The sequence below is a fragment of the Salvelinus fontinalis genome, chromosome 17 (genome assembly GCF_029448725.1).
Source record: "Salvelinus fontinalis isolate EN_2023a chromosome 17, ASM2944872v1, whole genome shotgun sequence".
NCBI lineage: Eukaryota > Metazoa > Chordata > Actinopteri > Salmoniformes > Salmonidae > Salvelinus > Salvelinus fontinalis.
The window spans coordinates 40,990,661-41,011,642 of NC_074681.1; the positions used below are offsets into that span (position 1 = coordinate 40,990,661).

Genomic DNA, 20,982 nt, shown 5'->3' on the forward strand with positions numbered 1-20,982 from the left:
CAGCTCTGTCAGGAGGAATGGGACAAAATTCACCCAACTTCTTGTGAGAAGCTTGTGGAAGACTACCCAAAACGTTTGACCCAAGTTAAACAATTTAAAGGCAATGCTACCAAATACTAATTGAGTGTATGTAAACTTCTGACCCACTGGGAATGTGATGAAAGAAATAAAAGCTGAAATAAATCATTCTCTCTGCTACTATTCTGACATTTCACATTTTTTAAATATAGTGGTAATCCTAACTGACCTAAAACAGGGAATTTTTTACTAGGATTACATTTCAGGCATTGTGAAAAATCGAGTTTAAATGTATTTGGCTAAGATGTATGTAAACTTCCGACTTCATCTGTTTAAGAAAGCTCAGGAAATATTATAGTTGTTTTTGTTACACATATTTAACCCAATGTTTTTGGTAGGCACAAAACTAACCTCTATATTTCCATTCATTTTTTAAACTGGTACCGGTTATATTCAGACGAGTCCCGTTTTTGTTGGTCGTAGGTTTGTGAGAGTCATCTTTCCATAGAGTAGTCATATTAGTTTGTAGGCCAAACCGTTTTCATGAGAAGACCGATTTTCGGGATGTCTTATGGTCTGATAAACACAGCTGCAGCACAAGCACCTTACACTGCTGATGCTGAAGGCCGGCATAAAGGTGGATGCGGTGGACTGAGACGCAGCCCCATGCAAAAAAAACCATATACAGTGCTGTGAAAAAGTATTTGCCCCCTTTCTAATTGTCTCTACTTTTACATATTTTCTTCACTGAATGCTATCAGATGTTTAACCAAAACCTAATGTTAGATAACGGGAACCTGAGTGAACAAATAGCACAACAATGACATACTCATAAACCAAGTTATGCAACACCCAATGCCCCAGTGTGAAAAAGTACACTCAATAACTGGTTGAGCCCCCTTTAGCTACAATTGCTCCAACCAAATGCTTCCAGTAGTTGTTGATCAGTCTCACCACGCTCTTGGAGGAATTTTGTCCCACTCTTCAAAAAAAAGAGCAAAAAACTCATATTTCAAGACACTCTCAGTAGATAATTTAAACCCCCTTTATTCACAGGCTACTTGGCTAATATTTGTCCAGGATACAAATATGCACTTCTGTGAAGCTGCTAAACCAGCCTTGATTAAGGGGAGGGTAGGTTATTCTTGTTTTTTAATCTAATAAAATCAAATGGGAGGAAGGAAATAAAAATCTCCTTCCATGGGCATCCCGGCTGGATAAGCTGTGCTGCCGCTCTAAAAATCAGTTAAGACCTGCTTTTGGTGGGTCTTGACATTTTCTTTTAGTGTTGCATGATATTGTCACTTTTGCGCTTGATTTTAAGGACACACCTCAAATATTACCACCCCTCCCACCTCAGATGTTGTCAATTGCCTAACCTGGTGTAAGGGGTGGAAAATTCTAGCGTGCCAGTACTTACATGAAGAAATTGCAAACTAATGTGCATTTGACTCTTGCGCCTCCTTAGCATCAGCCAAAATTAGAGCCCTAAATCTCATTTTAGTGCAGGTGAAGTTGGATTTCCTCTGCTGTAATATGTCTTGGTTAGATTGTGCTTGACAAACGCGGTGAGACTTGCCACTGGTGGTAATGTCAGTACGAAATCATCGTCAAAACCACTTCTAAATTCTCTGGCCTCGCTCTTGATCATTTGTGAAACTTTTTGGGCATCAATTTAACTCCATATTTCTGTGTGTTTTAATTTGCTTTGTTCTGGTCATATCATTTTACCCTGTTTCACCATGGACATACTATGGACTTAATTAATTTATATTGCATTGTGTTTCGATTGTACTCAGTCACAGCTCTCGATATGTGTTGAGGACTTTGATGACGCCAAGGAGCAGGCCGACATAGAGCTTCCCCCTGTGGCCGGAGGGCTCCACCGCAGCTCCACCTCCAGCGACCCATCGGACGGGAAGGCTCCCCTGCTGAGGAGGAAGAGCATGCAGTGGGCACGAAAGCTGAGCCGGAGAGGCCCACGGGGGAACCAGAGGGAGGCTCAGAGGGGGGCCCAGCAGGGTCTGAGGGCCAGACGTTCGGAGAGACAGGAGCTGGCTGAGCTGGTCAACAACCGGATGAAGAGCCTGGGACTCTCTGCCACGGCTTACGGTGAGAGACCACACCTGGGGAGGGATGTTTTTGGGGGATTGCTAGTTGAATTTCCAAGACCTGGAATAGAAGGCAAAATATGTTATGTGTTTGAAGCATGAGACTCAGGCTCAGTTGATTGATGGATGGATGGGTGGATGGATAGAAGACAGAGACGATTGTCAGTCAACACACGGACAAAAACGGACAATGATGAATGCATATAATTGAGTACATATTCATACGTCTCAGTTTGACTGCATTCATCACTGTCTGTTTTTGTCTGTCAAAAGTTAAATTCTAGTTAACTATTTTCGGACAAGTTGCATTTGCGGGAAAGGCAGACATTGTGAGGTTTTAAAGAACAATCATCTCCATTGTCCATCATCCGTCAATCCGTAAAATCTCTGGCTGGCCGTAGCTTAAATCACTGGGTGTCCATACTTAAATTTCTCAATCTGCATCAGCCAATGAGAATCGATGACATGATAAATCGCTACATTTGAGCTTTTCCCATGAGATTGATTGATTTAATTGACCATTTAAAAACACAATGCAGCCAGAAATGCATAAAAAAAATGTGTTGAGCATAACACTAAAAAGTTTTACAATTATTTCCATTGTGGTCCTCTTCAGCACATTGAACATTTTACACATTCACAGTTAAATGCTGATCTGTAGTAAACATCACATGGTCAAAATAATTCAACAACTGTGCAAAGACCAAAACAATAACAAATTTAAATAGTCCACCAAATGGAAGTGGTTGCACTCCTTGGGAATAGCTCGCAGAACTAATCATCCAGCGTCCATCACTGTCCACGTTGGTTGCGACGACTTGCAAGTAGACTGGTTCCACCTTGCCTTGCAAATCTTTCCACTGCTTCGCCATCCTCGCTGAGTCAAGTCACCTCCCTGCAGCTCCTCAGTCGCCAGTCCATGCTTTGAACCAGCCCGAGTAATCTCCCGTGGTGTTCTTCAGGCTGAATAGTCTCCCAATAATTGCACATAAAAACACTAAATACACTAAACAAAAATATAAATGCAACATGTAAAGTGTTGGTCCTGTATTTCATGAGCTGAAATAAAAGATAGCAGACATTTTCCATACGCACAAAATTCTCCCAAATTTTGTGCACAAATTTGTTTACATCCCTGTTAGTGAGAATTTCTCCTTTGCCGAAATAATTCATCCACCTGACAGGTGTGGCATACTGTATCAATAAACTGATTAAACAGCATGATCATTACACAGGTGCACCTTGTGCTGGGTACAATAAAAGGTCACTCTAAAACACAGTGCCACAGATGTGCAATTAGCATGCTGACTGCAGGAAAGTCCACTGCGTGCTCGTCATTTTCACCAGGGTCTTGACCTTATTGGCAGGCTGGAGAAGTGTGCTCTTCACGGATGAATCCCTGTTTTAACTGTAGATGGCAGACAGCATAGCGTGTATGGCGTCATGTTGGCAAGCGGTTTACTTAAGTGAACATTGTGAACAGAGTGCCCCATGGTATGGGTATGATATGACCATGGTATGGGCAGGCATAAGCTACGGACAATGAACCCCTGAGCCACAGCCCTTTTTTAAAAGGTGTCTGTGACCAACAGATGCATATCTGTATTCCCAGTCATGTGAAATCCATAGATACATGTATTTCAATTGACAGATTTCCTTATGTGTTGCTCAGTAAAATCTTTGAAATTGTTGCATGTTGCATTTATATTTTTGTTCAGTGTATAACAAAATTACCTGGCACACTTAGCCCTATGCTAACACAATATCAGCTGGCCATGATTATTTCCTGTATCAAATTCCGTATCAGTCAATCAAAGATCTTAAACTTTATATCCAGCAAACAATGGCATGTGGTGGAAAAAGTACCCACTTGTCATATTTGAGTAAAAGTAAAGATACTGTAAAAGAAAATGACTCAAGTAAAAGTGAAAGTCATCCAGTAAAATACTATTTGAGTAAAAGTATAAATCATTTCAAATTCCTTATATTAAGCAAACCAGAGGGCATCATCTAATAATTTTTTTTTTAAGATAGTCAGAGGCACACTCCATCACTCAGACATAATTGACAAACAAAGCATTTGTGTTTAGTGAGTCCATAAGATCCAAGGCCGTAGGGATGACCAGGGAAGTTCTCTTGAGAAGTGTGTGAATTGGACCCTTTTCCTGTCCTGCTAAGAATTCGAAATGTAACGAGTACTTTTGGGTGTCAGGGGAAACGTATGGAGTAAAAAGTACCTTATTTCATTTAGGAATGTAGTGAAGTAAAAGTTGTAAAAAATATAAATAGTAAAGTACAGACTACTTAGTAAGTAGTACTGTAACGACCCTGGGTTACAGTAGTTACAGTACTTTACACCACTGCTTACAATAGGTCAACTTGGCCAACAGAGGGATATCTTAAACCTCAAAATTCAAGGTTTACCTTTGTTGACTTGGCTACCAGCTGGACGTGTTAGCATAGGGCTATGTGTGCCAGGCTAGCTTATGAGAAAAGCTAACATGTAGCATTCTATCATGTTCAACTACGTCGACAATTCTAATTGACTGATGCAAATTTTGAGATGGATAAAAAGTTTACGTTTAAACTTGATCAAGAGTTCACAAGTATGAACAGGACCTATGACTGCTGTTTTTTCCTATTCTAGATGACATGAGCGAGAACCAGAGCACGCATTCCCACACGTATGTGTTGATCAACCCACCTCCCGACACCAAACTGGAACTAAATGACATAGTGTAAGTATGGCAGTAAGTAGTTAAGTATGGGCAAAAGACACACCCAAACAGTTGATGATGTGCGGACGAAAGCATGAAACACCCCGAGAATCTCACTGCCAATAGATACTTATCACAGTGGAAGACCATTCCTTCTCTTGCTAGAACAAAAGTTTAACCTGCTGCGTGACGACCCCGTAACAACGAACCTACCAATATATATATATTTTTAAAAGAGGGCATTTTCTCCGTACATCCACGGATGAGCCAGTCACACTTCATATGCAATGTAGGCTATGGGATGGTAGTACAACATTAAATACTTCCTCCAAGCTAGCTAACCACTGTAGCTAGTATTGACATAATAATTCAATCATAATGGATAAGCTACTTTCCATGAAACAGCTGCCAGTGTTAGCTGCCGTGTTAGTGCAGTGTCCTTAGCTAGCTAGCAATGATGTGCTAGCTAAACATTTGGCTATGGGCTGGTACTGGCAGTATGGGATCATAGAGTGAATTAAATTGTTTCTTCGTCATCTTGCTAGGTAGTTATCTAGCTGTGGCCATCTGGCTAGTATCAATAAGGGCGTTCTACAAATTAACAACATTAGCGCAGAGAGATTGGAATCTAGACAATAAGCAATAGGCACGGATATGCATTGCCAAACAACGCTACTGCCACCTTCTGGTTTATTTTAACAAGGCTGAGTGGCTGACGACTTCCAAGGTCTTCCAAGGAGTTTGACTGCCAACACGGTTCAATGTTCAAATGGTGTGTCAGAGCTTTAACAGATCATAAAAGTTGAAAAAAAAATCAAGAATGTCTCCTACTCGATATTACTCCCATTTCCGTATTGTTTTGTGTATAAACAAATGTTTGAAAATATCAAACCACTCAGAGTGAGAGGATTTCTCCATCCTATTTTACAGGTATCTCATCCGTTCAGATCCCGTGGGGTATGTCCCTAAGGCTGGTGACAGCAGGGAGAGTCTGGGAAACAACACCTGTGTTGGGGAGCACACCAAGACAGAGTCTTCTTTTTGACCCCTACCTACACACAACCTGCCTTTACAGTAGTATTGGGGGTGTTAAAGGGATCATTCATTTTTTGCACTGCTACATCCTTGCCAGGAGATTCTGGATGTTAAATTAGAAAATAATAAAACTAGCTAAATAACCAACTAATGTAAAACAGTTAGGATGAAATGACAATATTGAAAATGAGCTAAAACTTCAACAAAGTGAACCATCCCTTTAATGCCATAATTATGTTATGTGCTACAATTCACATTGCGTTGCGCAGAGCACGGGGTGGTGCAGTCAATATAATCTTGGACTGTATCATCCCCATACTTTATCTACTTTTCAATTAACATAGATATATGTGTGTCTTAAACTGTATCTCTCGCTTTCACAATGTGGCCTTTCCAGAGGATAAACTCAGTTTAGGAACTCAATGATTTGAAAGACACCCCAGGGTCAAAGCTCAAGCTCTTCTAGGAGAGCAGAGTCCCTGCTCATCTTCCACATATGTCTGAAACCCTACCTCGTCAAATAGTATTTTAGTACGGTATAATCCCACAGCATTCACACCCCCACCTCACCCCAAATATTGGTTGCCTTTCATGAAATAACCCTCCCACTTGATCCCCTCCTTCCATTCAAATAGCACTGACTCTGCTGATAGCTACTTCATTGAGAGAAAATGTACTTACTATGACTGAGATATGTGATTTTCCCACCTATCTTGCTTAAGATGAATGCACTAACTGTATGTCGCTCTGGATAAGAGCATCTGCTAAATTACTCAAATGTAAATGGTGGTATTTGTTTGCATGTTTGGGGGGATGGTGAGTGAACGGTTTGGGTTGCTATGCAAAAAAATCTGTCCTCATAGTTTACAGTATAGAGCTCGCCAGCTTGTAGTCCTAAAAAAACTGAAATGAGTAACCTCTGGTTCGTTCAACCATTGCTATGGCGGAAATGAATGGGGAAAGAATGGGGTTTTGGGATAAACGGCGAAAATAAAGTCTGAGGTTAACACAGAAGCTTAGAAGATCTTATATACATTGTGTTCTAGAACAAAACTTATAAGATCTCATAAGCCTCTGTTTACCACAGATGTTATTTTTGCAGTTTATTAAAAAAAATACATTAATTTCCCCATAGGCTTTGCCCAACGAGCCATGGCAGAGTTAGTGCCTACAAAAAGACGCCACATTGCTCTATTACTATTGCTCTCTATACCTCATGATATCATATTTACTGTTTGTTTATTCATTTGTATAGTCATGTGAATCATGCATTGTACTATACTCATCTGTTGAATGTTTGTTGTCATTCATATTGTCTGTCATAAATAATGGAATGTTTACTCATTATCTTTGCACACTTTGAATGCAAATAGATTTCTGAACTTGTGGAGGACTCTTTTCTTCATTAGCTTTTAAGTTTATTTAGACGTGGGTTTAATGCAAGGCATGTTAGAGCACGGCGCACTGACGTACTTTTAAAGGAAATGATGGTCGAGCCAAAATGTGCAGTGTTTACCATGAATGCAAAAGTACGATGGGAGAAATGCGGAGGAAAATGCCTTTAAAAGGCGCATTGTCGGCTGTATAGTGCAACAACGCTTTGCATTAAATCGTTTTTTATTTTATTTGACAGGGACAGAGCACATTAATCAACATTTTATCACGATGACAGAAGTCATAATCGCATAATAGTATTCAAAAGTGGGCCTACAGAGTGGCCATAGAAACAACTCATTTTCTGTGAATATATATATATATATATATATACTGTCTTTTAGTTATTCTAATCTGCAGGTGAGAAGTGGTTTTTGGACTCCGGTATCTCCTGGGTCTGTGATGTGGGCGGTGCCAAAGGCATGGAGTACTGGAGATACAGCTCTCTGTATTGTAGTGGGTGGGTGGATGTGTGAGAGAGAGCAAATGTGTCTATCTGTGTGTGCATGTGCAGGCACGCTTCTGTGTGTGTGTGTGGTTAGATAAAGTTGTGTGTTGGATATTAGACAAAGGCTTAAGAGCTCAAAGGAAGACAGTAGAAAATCCCTGAGGAAGGGAGATGGCAGACTAACAGCTTTACCTCTCCCAAGGGCATTGTATCTAAAGTAGTACTCACATTTATTAGACAGTAATGTACAGCTTAGTTGGTGTGATAAAATCACAACTGTCCAAACACAGACTGTATATGAAGTATATCTCACCCTGGATTGCCATCAAATCTGTAGATTTTAGTGGATGTCTTCTCTAATGTTATGCTGTCTTAAAAGAAAGAATAGCTTTTGCATTAATTATCATTGATTTCTGGCCACTATAAGACTACCCAGATAATGGAATGAAATAATGCTTATGACGAACAACTTGCAAATTGAAATTCTAGGTGACAGAAGCAGTCCTTGGCAATGGCCTGTGATATGTCATCTCTCATCGACAAATCAAATCGGGAAAATGTTGCATCCTTCCTAGGACCAATAGTATCCTCTGTAATTCATTATCTAGAACACCAAATAATTATCTTGTGTGTTATGCTGTTTTACATTTTTTTGCCCTATTACACACCCACCCTTCACACAACAACACACCCAACACACACAACAACACACCCAACATCAGTGAGCCTCCCAAGGGAGATTTAGAACTGTACCGAGAACAAGACACATAGCTGTTCTTTGATTTGCAGCACTAGCCTACATACTCCACCTCATTGGCGCTCCACAGCTGCCTCTGCCAATACTAGAACATCTAAGTCTGAATTCGCTCAAAGGAAGAAGATCAGTGAAAATCAACATAAAAAAATATTGGGGAAAGTAATCCAACGTTGTTTTTTTTAATCATGATTTGAATCTATTCCGCTTCACTTTGCTTCCTTCACACTCTTTCATATTTTCCTTTAATTAGTTGATTAAGAATTAATCAAAACACGTCTCATCAGCACCACCCATCTCATTCCAGAAACATCATCTTCAAAAAGAAACAGCCTTTTTTTGAACGGACAGGTCCTTAATGAAGAGCGGCTAAAATGCGTACATGCCGGGGAACAGCAGGGGACACATAAGGTAGTGGACTATCTGGGAGCTTACAGCCACATTAAAAAAGTTGCTAATGTCGCCGGCTGATAGCTTTCACCGCTGAGGTGTCAACGCCTCTTCAAGTGGTGGTCTCCTGAGCCACAGCAAACGATCCCGGCACGTAATCTCAGTCGTTGTGGTCTCATAAAGAGAAAAACAACAACCTCATCTCTGCTTATGAGGGCAGCGCTCGCTGCTCGCTTGACACTTCAATATGCAAATTCACGCCTTAATTGTAGCCATGGGAGTCTTGTAAGAGCGAGGGAAGAAGAAGAGTCATCGGGGAAACAAACATCAAGGCCTGTGTGCTGACAGTGATGGTAGTTTAGATCTAAGACTCAATGGCATTTATTTACCTGCCTGGGGAGAGAGAAGGGGGAGAGAGAGAGACAGGGAAAGAGAGAACGTTTAGATCTGAGACCCAAGGGTACTTCTTTACCTACAATGGTGTGAGACGGGGGGAGAGGTGGGAGGGAGAAGGCGAGAGAGCAGACTACAGAGACCAGCTGTCGTGTGAAGGCACATTTTTAAGACCCATTTTCACACACTTTGTGAAATGTGTTTTATGTACAGTATAAGGGATGCATACTGATATCAGTGGTGATTGCTTTTCAATTGCTGTTTTATCCAATAGAATTAACCCTCGCTGCTCATGCACATACATAGTCGTACTAAAATCTTGTCTTTCCATGATAATTTATCAATAGACAAATGTGTTAACATTTTTTTGGGGGGACATGTCCTCCATGTACTGTACCTAGTAAAAGTTGCACCATCGGTTACTATCACAGTGTTCATCGAGGTGACATTGTTGCCAACTTTGAATCGACACAATGACCCAAAAAAAGACTTGTTTATACCTGCCGTTAACATGCGTCATTTGCCCGATCTTGTCCACATTCTGATTTTGCCCACCTTCTTCTCAGAAATATGTCTACACATGGGATTAAAATGTGTCTCATATCCATCCACTGTGTTCGCATTGTGGCCAGCTTTCCTATATGCAAATCATTTGATAGCTATTCTTAAAGAATATTTGAAGACACATATTGATGCCGTAAGTCACCTCTCAATTACTTTAGAAGGCGGGATAATGATAGAAAAGGTTTCACTGTCCCGATCCGTCTATACTTGTAAGATATCCAGACACAATGCGTGCCTGACTACCTCCCAAGGTGGACAGGAAGATCACAATCAGATCACAATGCATCTTTTAATCGTCTACACCTGTTTTTAGGTTTTACTTATTCGCACCAAAGAAGATAAGTAAAAGACAACACAGTACAGATAAAAACAAGGTAAAAGCAGTGTCCAGGTGAGTTTGGAAATCCAAAAGGGTTTATATGAAAACCACCCCCCCCAAAAACGATGTACAACGATGATGATGTTCTGGCAATGTGAAGATATAAATTCCAGAGTATGGAACCTCTGTATCTGATAGAGAAGTGACAATGTGTGGTGCGGCAGTGGGGAGGTTGAAGGTTATCGGAGTGTCTTGTGTTGTATGCATGGATTTGGGAATTAACCTGGAAGAATCGATTGAGGGGTTTGGGTAGGATGTCTGGGAGGTATGTGTATTTGTAAATGAAGGTGCATAATTGGATATTGAGTTTCTTAAACAGAGGGGCAGATGGAGCCAAGTAATTAGAGGGGATGGCTAGTCTTACAAATGTATTTTAGACAATGAATAAATTGTCTAATTCCATTTGGGCATGAGATTTAACAAAAAAAACATCAACACTCAGCTTGATTGTTTAAAATAAAAGTGTCACTATATTGATTATTTTTTAAAGCAGAATCTGTTGGTATTGTTTGCATTAAAGACATGAAATTCTTTGGAAATAATCAATATAGTGACAATCCTTTTTGAAACAAGTCAGCTGTCAGCTTCAATGATTGTTGACTAATTAGAAAATGGGAAGACAGTGTGCATGTGCATGCACCCCTTCTCATCTGTGCACTCGTTCACCCCCCTCAAAGATTAAAAGTAGTGGATTGTTGTAACTGTATTGGTAGACAATTAATCTACATCTACCCAATGCTTTCACATCTTTCAGAGGAGTTAAGGTGAGTGGCCAGAGGTAGCAAGAAATGGGATGCAGCTCAAAATGACATGGCTAACGAATGACAGCAGGATGCCTCTTGCTTCCAAGTTTAGGATAGGATGTCGATTGCTTTGCTATCTAAAATCAAAATAATACTTAACTGCTGAAATTACTGCAATACTGTTAATATATTTTGATCACTTTTCATGTTATTTTGGCCAGATGATAGGCCTACTCACTGATCAAACAACATCGAAAGAAAAGTGTGAACCTCTTATGAACTTGTATGCTACTTATGCTACTTGTAGATTGTAAATTACAACTTTATACTACTACATTTATCATGACACAAGGCGAGATGGTTGGAGTTTAAGATGTTTAATAATCCAAAAGGAGTAGGCAAGAGAATGGTCGTGGACAGGAAAAAGGTCAAAACCAGTTCAGAGTCCAGGAGATACAGGGTGGCAGACAGGCTCGAGGTCAAGGCAGGCAGAATGGTCAGGCAGGTGGGTACAGAGTCCAGAACAGGCAACGGTCAAAACCGGGAGGACTAGAAAAAGGAGAATGGCAAAGGCAGAGGTGTAGGGAAAACCGCAGGTTGACTTGGAACATACAAGACAAACTGGCACAAAGAGACAGGAAACACAGGGATAAATACACTGGGGAAAACAAGCGACACCTGGAGGGGGTGGAGACAATAACAAGGACAGGTGAAACAGATCAGGGTGTGACAACATTATTAACTAGCTAGCTAATTATTCGGTGTCTAAATCAGCCTGATTTCAGTGATCTGTAGCATGTTATCTTGAATAGGCCAAGTCAGCTACGACACTTAGGTCAGGGATGTTCGAGCTAGCATTTTCAAATTGGGCATGCTAGCTAAATGAACTATTTACCTGAAGTAATCATACAATATGTTTACATTACAATCCTTGAACCTTTGTTATTCCAAATCTATATGGATGACCTTGCTGATGTGTCCTCTACTGTACTTCCTATACATTTTGCTGATGATACCAACTTGTTTTATCACACAATAGTTTAAATTCACTAATCAATGAAGCCAACTCAGCATGGCAACATTTTCGGAATGGTACAGATAAACAAATGATCTTTAAATGTAAAAAAAAGATTCACCTTCATTGTAATCACTGTTAAGAATAAGACATATTGTAAGTAAGCATGAGAGCATCAGCTGTTCCGGACGACTGTGGTCATGCTCTTCGCAGCAGATGTGAATAAGACCTTTAAACAGGTCAACATTCACAAGACCATTGGGCCAGACGGATTACCAGGATGTGTACTCCGAGCATGCGCTAACCAACCGGCAAGTGTCTTCACTGACATTTTTAACCTCTCCCTGTCTGAGTCTGTAATGCCAACATGTTTCAAGCAGACCACCATAGTCCCTGTGCCCAAGAACACTAAGGTAACCAGCCTAAATTACTACCGACCCGTAGCACTCACATCTGTAGCCATGAAATGCTTTGAATAGGCTGGTCATGGCTCACATCAACACATTGTAGAAACCCACTCCAATTTGCATACACAATAAAACCATATTGGTGCTCATATACAGTGCATTTGAAAAGTATTCAGATCACTTGACTTTTTTCATATTTTGTTACGTTAAAGCCTTATTCTAAAATTGATGAAATAAAACATGTTCCTCATCAATCCACATACAATAACCCATAATGATAAAGCGAAATGTAAAAAAAAATATATATATCTAATCAAATTTATTAAAAATAAAAAACAGATACCTTATTTACATAAGTATTCAGACCTTTTGCTATGAGACTCGAAATTGAGCTCAGGTGCATCCTGTTTCCATCGATCATCCTTGAGATTTTTCTACAACTTCATTGGAGTCCACCTGTGGTAAATTCAATTAATTGGACATGATTTGGAAAGGCACACCTGTCTATATAAGGTCCCACAGTTGACAGTGCATGTTAGAGCAGGAATTATCCATAGAGCTCCAAGACAGGATTGTGTTGAGGCACAGATCTGGGGAAGGGTACCAAAAGATTTCTGCAGCGTTGAAGGGCCCCAAGAACACAGTGGCCTCCATCATTCTTAAATGGAAGAAGATTGGAACCACCAAGACTCTTCCTGGAGCTGGTTGCCTGGCCAAACTGAGCAATTGGAGAAGGGCCTTGGAGTTCCTCTGTGGAGCTCCAGAGTTCCTCTGTGGACAACCATCTCTGCAGCACTCCACCAATCAGTCCTTTATGGTAGAGTGGCCAGACAGAAACCACTACTCAGTAAAAGGCACATGACAGCCCACTTGGATTTTGCCAAGAGGCACCTAAAGGACTCTGACCATGAGAAAAAAGATTCTCTGGTCTGATGAAACCATGATTGAACTCTTTGGCCTGAATGCCAAGCGTCACATTTGTAAGAAACCTGGCACCATCTGTACGGAGAAGCATGTTGGTTGCAGCTTCCTGCTGTGGGGATGTTTTTCAGTGGCATGGACTGGGAGACTAGTCAGGATTGAGGGAAAGATTAACGGAGCAAAATATAGAGAGATCCTTGATGAAAGCATGCTCCAGAGTGCTCAGGACCTCAGACTGGGACGAAGGTACACCTTCCAACAGAACAACTACCCTAAGCACACAGCCAACCCAATGCAGGAGTGGCTTTGGAACAAGTCTCTGAATGTCCTTGAGTGGCCCAGTCAGATATGCAGTACCAGTCAAAAGTTTGAACACAACTACTCATTCCAAGGTTTTTCTTTATTTTTACTATTTTCTACATTGTAGAATAATAGTGAGGACATCAACACTATGAAATAACACATATGGAATCATGCAGTCACCAAAAAAGTGTTAAACAAATCAAATTATATTTTATATTTGAGATTCTTCATCTGGAATGGTTTTCCAACTGTCTTGAAGGAGTTCCCACATATGCTGAGGACTTGTTGGCTGTTTGTAATTAATCCATGGAAACTTTTTGTAATTCCATTCAGATTTACCAAAAAATGTGTCCTCGTCTGCATTGTCCAAAAAGGCTAGGGTAATGTATTGAAGTTTTGGCAAGGTGTAAATCAATTTCTTGGAATGATGCGCAGCACCTATGCACATTCGGTTTCTGTGTTCTTTCAGCTTTCCACTGAGATATAACTTGTACTTTTCAGTTGATGTATCATGACATAGCATGTCTGCACATTCCTCCCTCTGCAGTGACTCAGCTCGTGCCTCTCAGACGGCGCAATGTTGCATGTGGCTTGTATGGTTGGCACACGGGAGCTACCGGTGCGCTGCGCTTTTGCATCGATCTGGATAGGTCTGTGCCATTCAACGGCATCACCTTCAGTCTATCTTGATGATATTTGAGTCACATATACATAGCCAGCACTGCCCATCCCCCACCTGAGATCCTTGGACCCAACATTGGCTTGTTGCTGTTCAGCCCGTGGACCTGTGTTTTTTGGTGGAAGACGCATTCGAGTAGCAAGGGATGGACTTATTGCTGCTGAACATGAGTTCAGGATATTTGTATTGATTATTGGTGTTATTGGTATAACTAGAATGTGTAGTAATTGCTAATTACTTTAGTTACGTAGCTAGCGTGTTCAGGTTTCATACAACGGCATTGTAACCTCTGTGTAGCTAGTAGCCTAGCCTAAACAAAGGGACAATTGAGTGGTAACTACATCAAACACATAATGTGAACAAAACATACAGATTGAAATATATTACAGAACAAGTGTCTGACATGTAGAATATGGAACCTTATTCACATCATCTCCACGGGCCCTGTCACTTATAGCTGATTTCATGGATGAACTATCGCCAAAACTCCGGGAGGAATTCGATCACCAGTTGCTTGAGTTTGTGCATGGAGATGGACCGAATAACAAGGGACCACAGTGAACTTAACATGTTCTGTTGTTCTGACCCTCAACTACTTTTCTCCTTCCCCCCTTCTGACACCCTGATGGTGTCATGACTGTCCTGTGAGGATCCGAATGGGTCAGATCAGCTTGGCAATAGATGACAGTAACCACAGAGGGGGGAATTCACACAGGAATGTGCCTTTGTTCACAGACGTTTTCCTGCCGAAGCTCTTAACACGTTCTAAATTGAATACTGGAACAAGATTTCTAACATAGAACGTGGGAAATGGTCAGAGGCAATCTAGAGAAAATATTGTCATATTGGTTGTTATTTTGAGATGTAATTGAAAATGTTATAAAGGAAATATTGTTATAAAGGAAATATTGTAAATATTGTAAATTATGCAAGTATCTTTGTTAAGATAGTGATGTGATTTTAGGAGCCATCAGAGATAATTTGTTTTCTATAAACTTTGCACAGTAAGTAGCCACGCCCCGAGTGAGGTCAGAGAGTGTCAGCCTGACGGAACCGTCCCTTTTGACCAGAGTGCATAAAAGGATTTGTAAAGAAATTAACATTTAGACCAGAGAGGCGTGTAGCTGCAGCTCACGTACAAAGTGGTTTGAACTCTGAAATCTCAACACGAGGTAGAGACAAGAACGTCACCAATCACTGGTACGGCTGATCAATCACTGGTACAGCTGATTAGCTGTCCTAGGGAAAGTCTCTAGAAAAGCTAATTTAAGTGGGACCATTCTACTAATCTTCAAACCATCCTATTCCACTACTCTTCTCAAATCACCATATTCTACTGCTCTCTGGTTAGCCTATCTTCCAAGGAGCATCTTCCAGAGTGAACAACAGTAGGAGACGGGGACGGGCATTTTTGGACAATCAGAGCCTTTCAAGCGTGCCGCGGGAAAGACCCAACACCCTTCCTAAGAAGGCCTGGTTCCGACAGTGATAAACGGCGAACAAAGGCATTCACACGTAAATAAATTAATGATTTCTTACTTGAAACGGGCGGCGGTTTGTGTGCAAAGTATATGATTTACTGTGAGAGTTGTTCCTAAAATGTATCAACGATAAGTGTCTCTTTCTCCCTCCCTCCCTCTCCTTTGTAATAAGCTGCCATATGTTGTCAGTCCGCTAGGGACCTTTTTCTAATGTATTAAGTGTGTATGTTTATCCTGTGTTATCTAGTTATCTAGTAAATAAATAATTAAACCAATTAGTGTAGTACTGAATTATAAGTAAGGCTGGGGGTTTTGCAGCTGCAAGGAGGTTATGACTGTTCAGAATGATGATGTGAAAAGAGGTTATGATTAATACGTTGACTGTTTTATGGATGTGATAGGTAAAGACCTTTTAGAGTTTAATTCGGGAGATGGTAACTCTTTAAACAACTGCTCTCGTATTGCACCAAATTCCTAATGAGTTAATTGTTACCTGATTAATTTCATCAGGTAACAATTAAACAGTTGATTTGATTAATAAATAATCAGATGAATGAAAGTAAAGTCATGACAGTGATGACACGCATCACTGCGTGCCTGGCAGATATCTCACCCTGTCAAGCTCAACAAGACAGAGCTGCTCTTCCTCCCGGGTAAGGCCTGTCCACTCAAAGACCTTTCCATCACAGTTGACAACTCCACGGTGTCCCCCTCCCAGAGTGCAAAGAACCTTGGTGTGACCGAGGACAACACCCTGTCATTCTCTGCAAACATCAAATAGTGACTCGCTCCTGCAGGTTCATGATCTACAACAGGATGTGACGCAGATCCTAATCCAGGCACTTGTCATCTCCCGTCTGAACTACTGCAACTCGCTGTTGGCTAGGCTCCCCATTTATGCCATCAAAACCCTACAACTTATCCAGAATGCTGCAGCCCGCCTGCTATTCAACCTTCCCAAGTTCTCCCATGTCACCCGCTCCTCCGCACACTCCACTTGCTTCCAGTCTATGCTTGCACCCACTACAAGACCATGGTACTTGCCTAAGGAGCAGCAAGAGGAACTGCCTCTCCCTACCTTCATGCAATGCTCAAACCCTACAGTAGGAGGAGGGCTGCTCCCAGTGTTGTTATATTGAACACATCTTCCACACTTACAATTCCCTAGTAATGATAACCAGATTGAATGAACGGTCAGGTTTTTGGAAAGATTGAACCAGCGTATCCCTGATTGTGTGTGCCTGTCAGTATGAAAACAGAGCGGATTTTTCCGCCAAAGGCTAGAGCATCGATACTGTTTGTGAAAGGCCAGTATTTCAGGATTACTTTTGATTTCGTTTGAGCGATGATTGAAGTCTGTTATAAAGCAAAGCCGTGACATGCTGTCCTTTTCGGGCTTTTGAGCTAGAAGTGACAATCTCTCACCATAAAAATAGTCTTGTATCGCTTGCAGGGTTGATAATGTATTATATATATTTTCAATCCTCTAGGATTTTGCCTGTGCTTAGCTCTATTCCATTTATTTTTATCCTAAAAAACACTCCCTAGTCTTTGGCGATGCCAAGCATACAGGGCGGCAGGTGGTTAGAGTATTGGACTAGTAACTGAAAAGTGCAAGATTGAATCCCCGAGCCGACAAGGTAAAAATCTGTTGTTCTGCCCCTGAACGAGGCAGTTAACACACTGTTCCTCGGCCATCATTGAAAATAAGAATTTATAAGAATTTGCCTAGTTAAATAAAGGTTTAAAAATACCCATAACATGATGCAGCCACCACCATGCTTGAAAATATGAAGAGTGGTACTCAGTGATGTTAAATTAGATTTGCCCCAAACATGACGCTTTGTATTCAGGACGTAAAGTATATTTATTTGCTACATTTCTTTTGCAGTTTTACTTTAATGCCTTTTTGCAAACAGTATACATGTTTTAGAGTATTTGTATTGTGTACAGGCTTCCTTATTTTTACTCTGTCATTTAGGTTAGTATTGTGGAGTAACTACAATGTAGTTGATCCATCCTCAATTTTGTCCTATCACAGCCATTAAACTCTAACTGTTTTAAAGACACCATTGGCCTCATGGTGAAATCCCTGAGCAGTTTCCTTCCTCTACAGCAAGTGAGTTAGGAAGGATGTCTATATCTATTTAGTGACTGGGTGAATTGATACACCATCCAAAGCGTAATTAATAACTTCACCATGCTCAAAGGGATATTTTATTTTACCCATCTACCCATCGCCCTTCTTTGTGAGTCATTAAGAATCTTCCTTTGTCTTTGTGGTTGAAATTCACTACTCGACTGATCTTTAATATCTCATTAAACATGTACATATTTGCATATCTCGCAAATGCATTTTTCTGGACCCTGGATGAAGTCAGTCAAAATATTAGATTGTGCATTTATTTATTTTATTTAGCTAGGCAAGAACAAATTCTTATTTACAATGACAGCTTACCAGCGAACAGTGGATTAACTGTCTTGTTCAGGTGCAGAACCATAGTTTTGATCCTTGTCAGCTCTAACCATTAGGCTACCTGCCGCCCCAAAATAAATACTGGATAAATAATATATTCTATATGAGCACTTTGTGACAACTGCTGATGTAAAAAGGGCTTTATAATTTTTTTTTTTTGATTTGATTTATTTATTTGCCCCCTTTATTCCCCCCAATTTCATGGTATCCAATTGTCTCATCGCTGCAACTCCCGTACAGACTCGGGATAGGCGAAGATCAATAGCCATGCATCCTCCGAAACACAACCCAACCAAGCCGCGTGCTTCTTGACACAATGCACATCCAGCCCAAAAGCCAGCCGCACCAATGTGTCGGAAGAAACACCGTACACCTGGCAACCTGGTCAGCGTGCACTGCGCCTGGCCCGCCACAGGAGTCGCTAGTGCGCGATGAGACACAGATATCCCTGCCGGCTGAACCCTCCCTAACCCGGACGACACTGGGCCAATTGTGCGCCGCCCCACGGGCCTCCCGGGAGCGGCCGGCTGCGACAGAGCATGGGCTCGAACCCAGAATCTCAAGTGGCACAGAGCCATCTCGCAGTGCCTTAGACCACTGCGCCACCCGGGAGGCCTTGATTTGATTTATTGTATCATTTATAATCTGAAGTACAGAGCCACAACAACAAAAAATGTGTCACTGTCCCAATACCTTTTTATTTTATTTAACCTTTATTTAACTAGCCAAGTCAGTTAAGAACAAATTCTTATTTTACAATGACGGCCTACCCCGGCCATAAATTGTATCTTGGAACATCTACACAATCAGATTCACATGGAATTGTTGTGCAATTTAAATGTTTAAATATGAAACTATTTGTGAAAAGATTCAATGTAATTCTAGCCTCCTAAATAAGAGAATTGTTTCATGGTAAAACGTGGGCCCACTCAGTGGCCACGCCCAAGTGAACAGACATTGGTTGAGAACTATGCCCTTCTCTCCCAGTACAAAAGCCCGTTGACGGAAGTCAAACTCAGTTCCTGATGACGTGAGGACTGGTGTCCATACGTTTAAAGGGCTAATTTCAATTACAAACTAACATTTAGTTCCAGAAATGTTAAGACTGCTGGCCTAATGTTTAAAGGGCGAATTTCAACTTTGAGATGAATTTTGACTAGACCAGCCAGAATAAAGCGCAAATTGATTATAGCAACTTGGTATGAACTTTGAACGATTATTCACTAAAGAAGAAGTGATACCTCCTAGACGTCGAGTTATCAGCTGCAGCTGTAAACGTACGTGGCCTAGAAAAGGACAGACAATCTCAGAAGAACGACAGGGTACTTTAACGTATTCCGATCTACAACACTACGACCAGAAAGGTTCTTCAAAGGACAATGGCGATCTCTGCTGGGTAAACCAGTCTTCCAGCTCTCATCCATCTATCGAGCGCAGCTCAGAGTAAATATATATATATTGCATTTTCCTTTTCCGAATTGGCAGTTAGTAGAATGCATAAGATTCTTTATTTATGGTAGAGTAGCTTCTCAAGGTATGATAGACCCAATCCCTTTGTCCCTCAGTCTTCCCGCTCTTTCATTCAAGCCCAACCCCCTTTGTGTAACCAGCCGTCATATCGCGTTAGCCCACTAGGGTCTTTTCATGACATGTTTAGTAATCAATGTGTGATCTATCCGGTGTGTGTTTTTATATATGTAATTCTGTGTCATTATTTAGGCATTTAGTAAATAAATAATTAAGCCAATTTGTCTATTGCTGATTAAACTTATTAGCTAGGGTTTGTGCAGATAACCAAGTACTTACGACAATCAGAATGAGACTGATCGAGGTGACGATTAATCATTGACTGCTATTGATATAGAAGATCTTCAGATCTTTAAGAGAGTGGATTCGGGAGATAACCGCTCTATATAAATGATTGCTTCCTTGGTGCCCCAGGTTATTAATGATTTAATTGTTGCATGTTTTAATTCAATCACGTAATCAATTAAACGTTAGGTAATCGTTTTGATAAAATAGCATGTCATATAATTTAATCATTGTCAAACACAACATTGCATTTGGATTACTGTTACAATGCTATTTTGGTTGTTAATTGGATTCGTTCTTGTTTTTCATTTTTTTTATTGATTATTTTTGCACCCGTTTGACATTTTACTGCAGTGTTAGGAGCTAGTAACATAAGCATTTCGCTGCACCCGCTAATAACATCTGCTGAACTGTGCACTCGACCAATAAACTTTGATTTGCTACACCACAACTACTACTCTTGGAGGATTTCATTTCTGTCCATCGCATGTGATACAAATGAGATGACATGGCGAATCCTGTATATGTCATCCTCTGTATGACTACATTAGATTGCTCCCATCACCCACCTCAAGCCTCTACGAGCGTTCCTGGCTCCAAGCTGTCCTATTAATTGTGGAGGGAAAACAGTCCTGAAACTATTTGTCTGGTCATGTGTTTGATATTCATCATAGTTTTGATGTACCCAAGCAAGGGGGATTTGTCACACTACAAGTGCTCACAACCACACTATTGAAACAAGGTGACAGTGTGAGAGGAATAGGTGAGCCAATCATTTTTCCCATAATGAAATATCACTATGCAGAGGAGGCTTGTCCAGCTAGGAAATTGGCGGTGGTCCTCCTGAATCATCCTCGTAAATGGATTAATGGCGATTTTTTTTCTTTCTCCAGCAACTGTAT

At 40.8% G+C, this 20,982-nt stretch overlaps 1 protein-coding gene across 1 annotated transcript in view; it reads left to right on the plus strand.

Annotated features, from left to right (window-relative positions):
• Positions 1-7,267, plus strand: part of LOC129813524 (potassium channel subfamily T member 2-like) — a 65,667-nt gene extending 58,400 nt beyond the window's left edge. Inside the window, exons 27-29 of the mRNA XM_055865813.1 lie at positions 1,818-2,130; positions 4,777-4,867; positions 5,777-7,267. Coding sequence (XP_055721788.1) covers positions 1,818-2,130; positions 4,777-4,867; positions 5,777-5,891 — 519 coding nt within the window. The 3' untranslated portion in view covers positions 5,892-7,267. The remainder of the gene's footprint in view (positions 1-1,817; positions 2,131-4,776; positions 4,868-5,776) is intronic.
• The last annotated feature ends 13,715 nt before the right edge of the window (positions 7,268-20,982 follow it).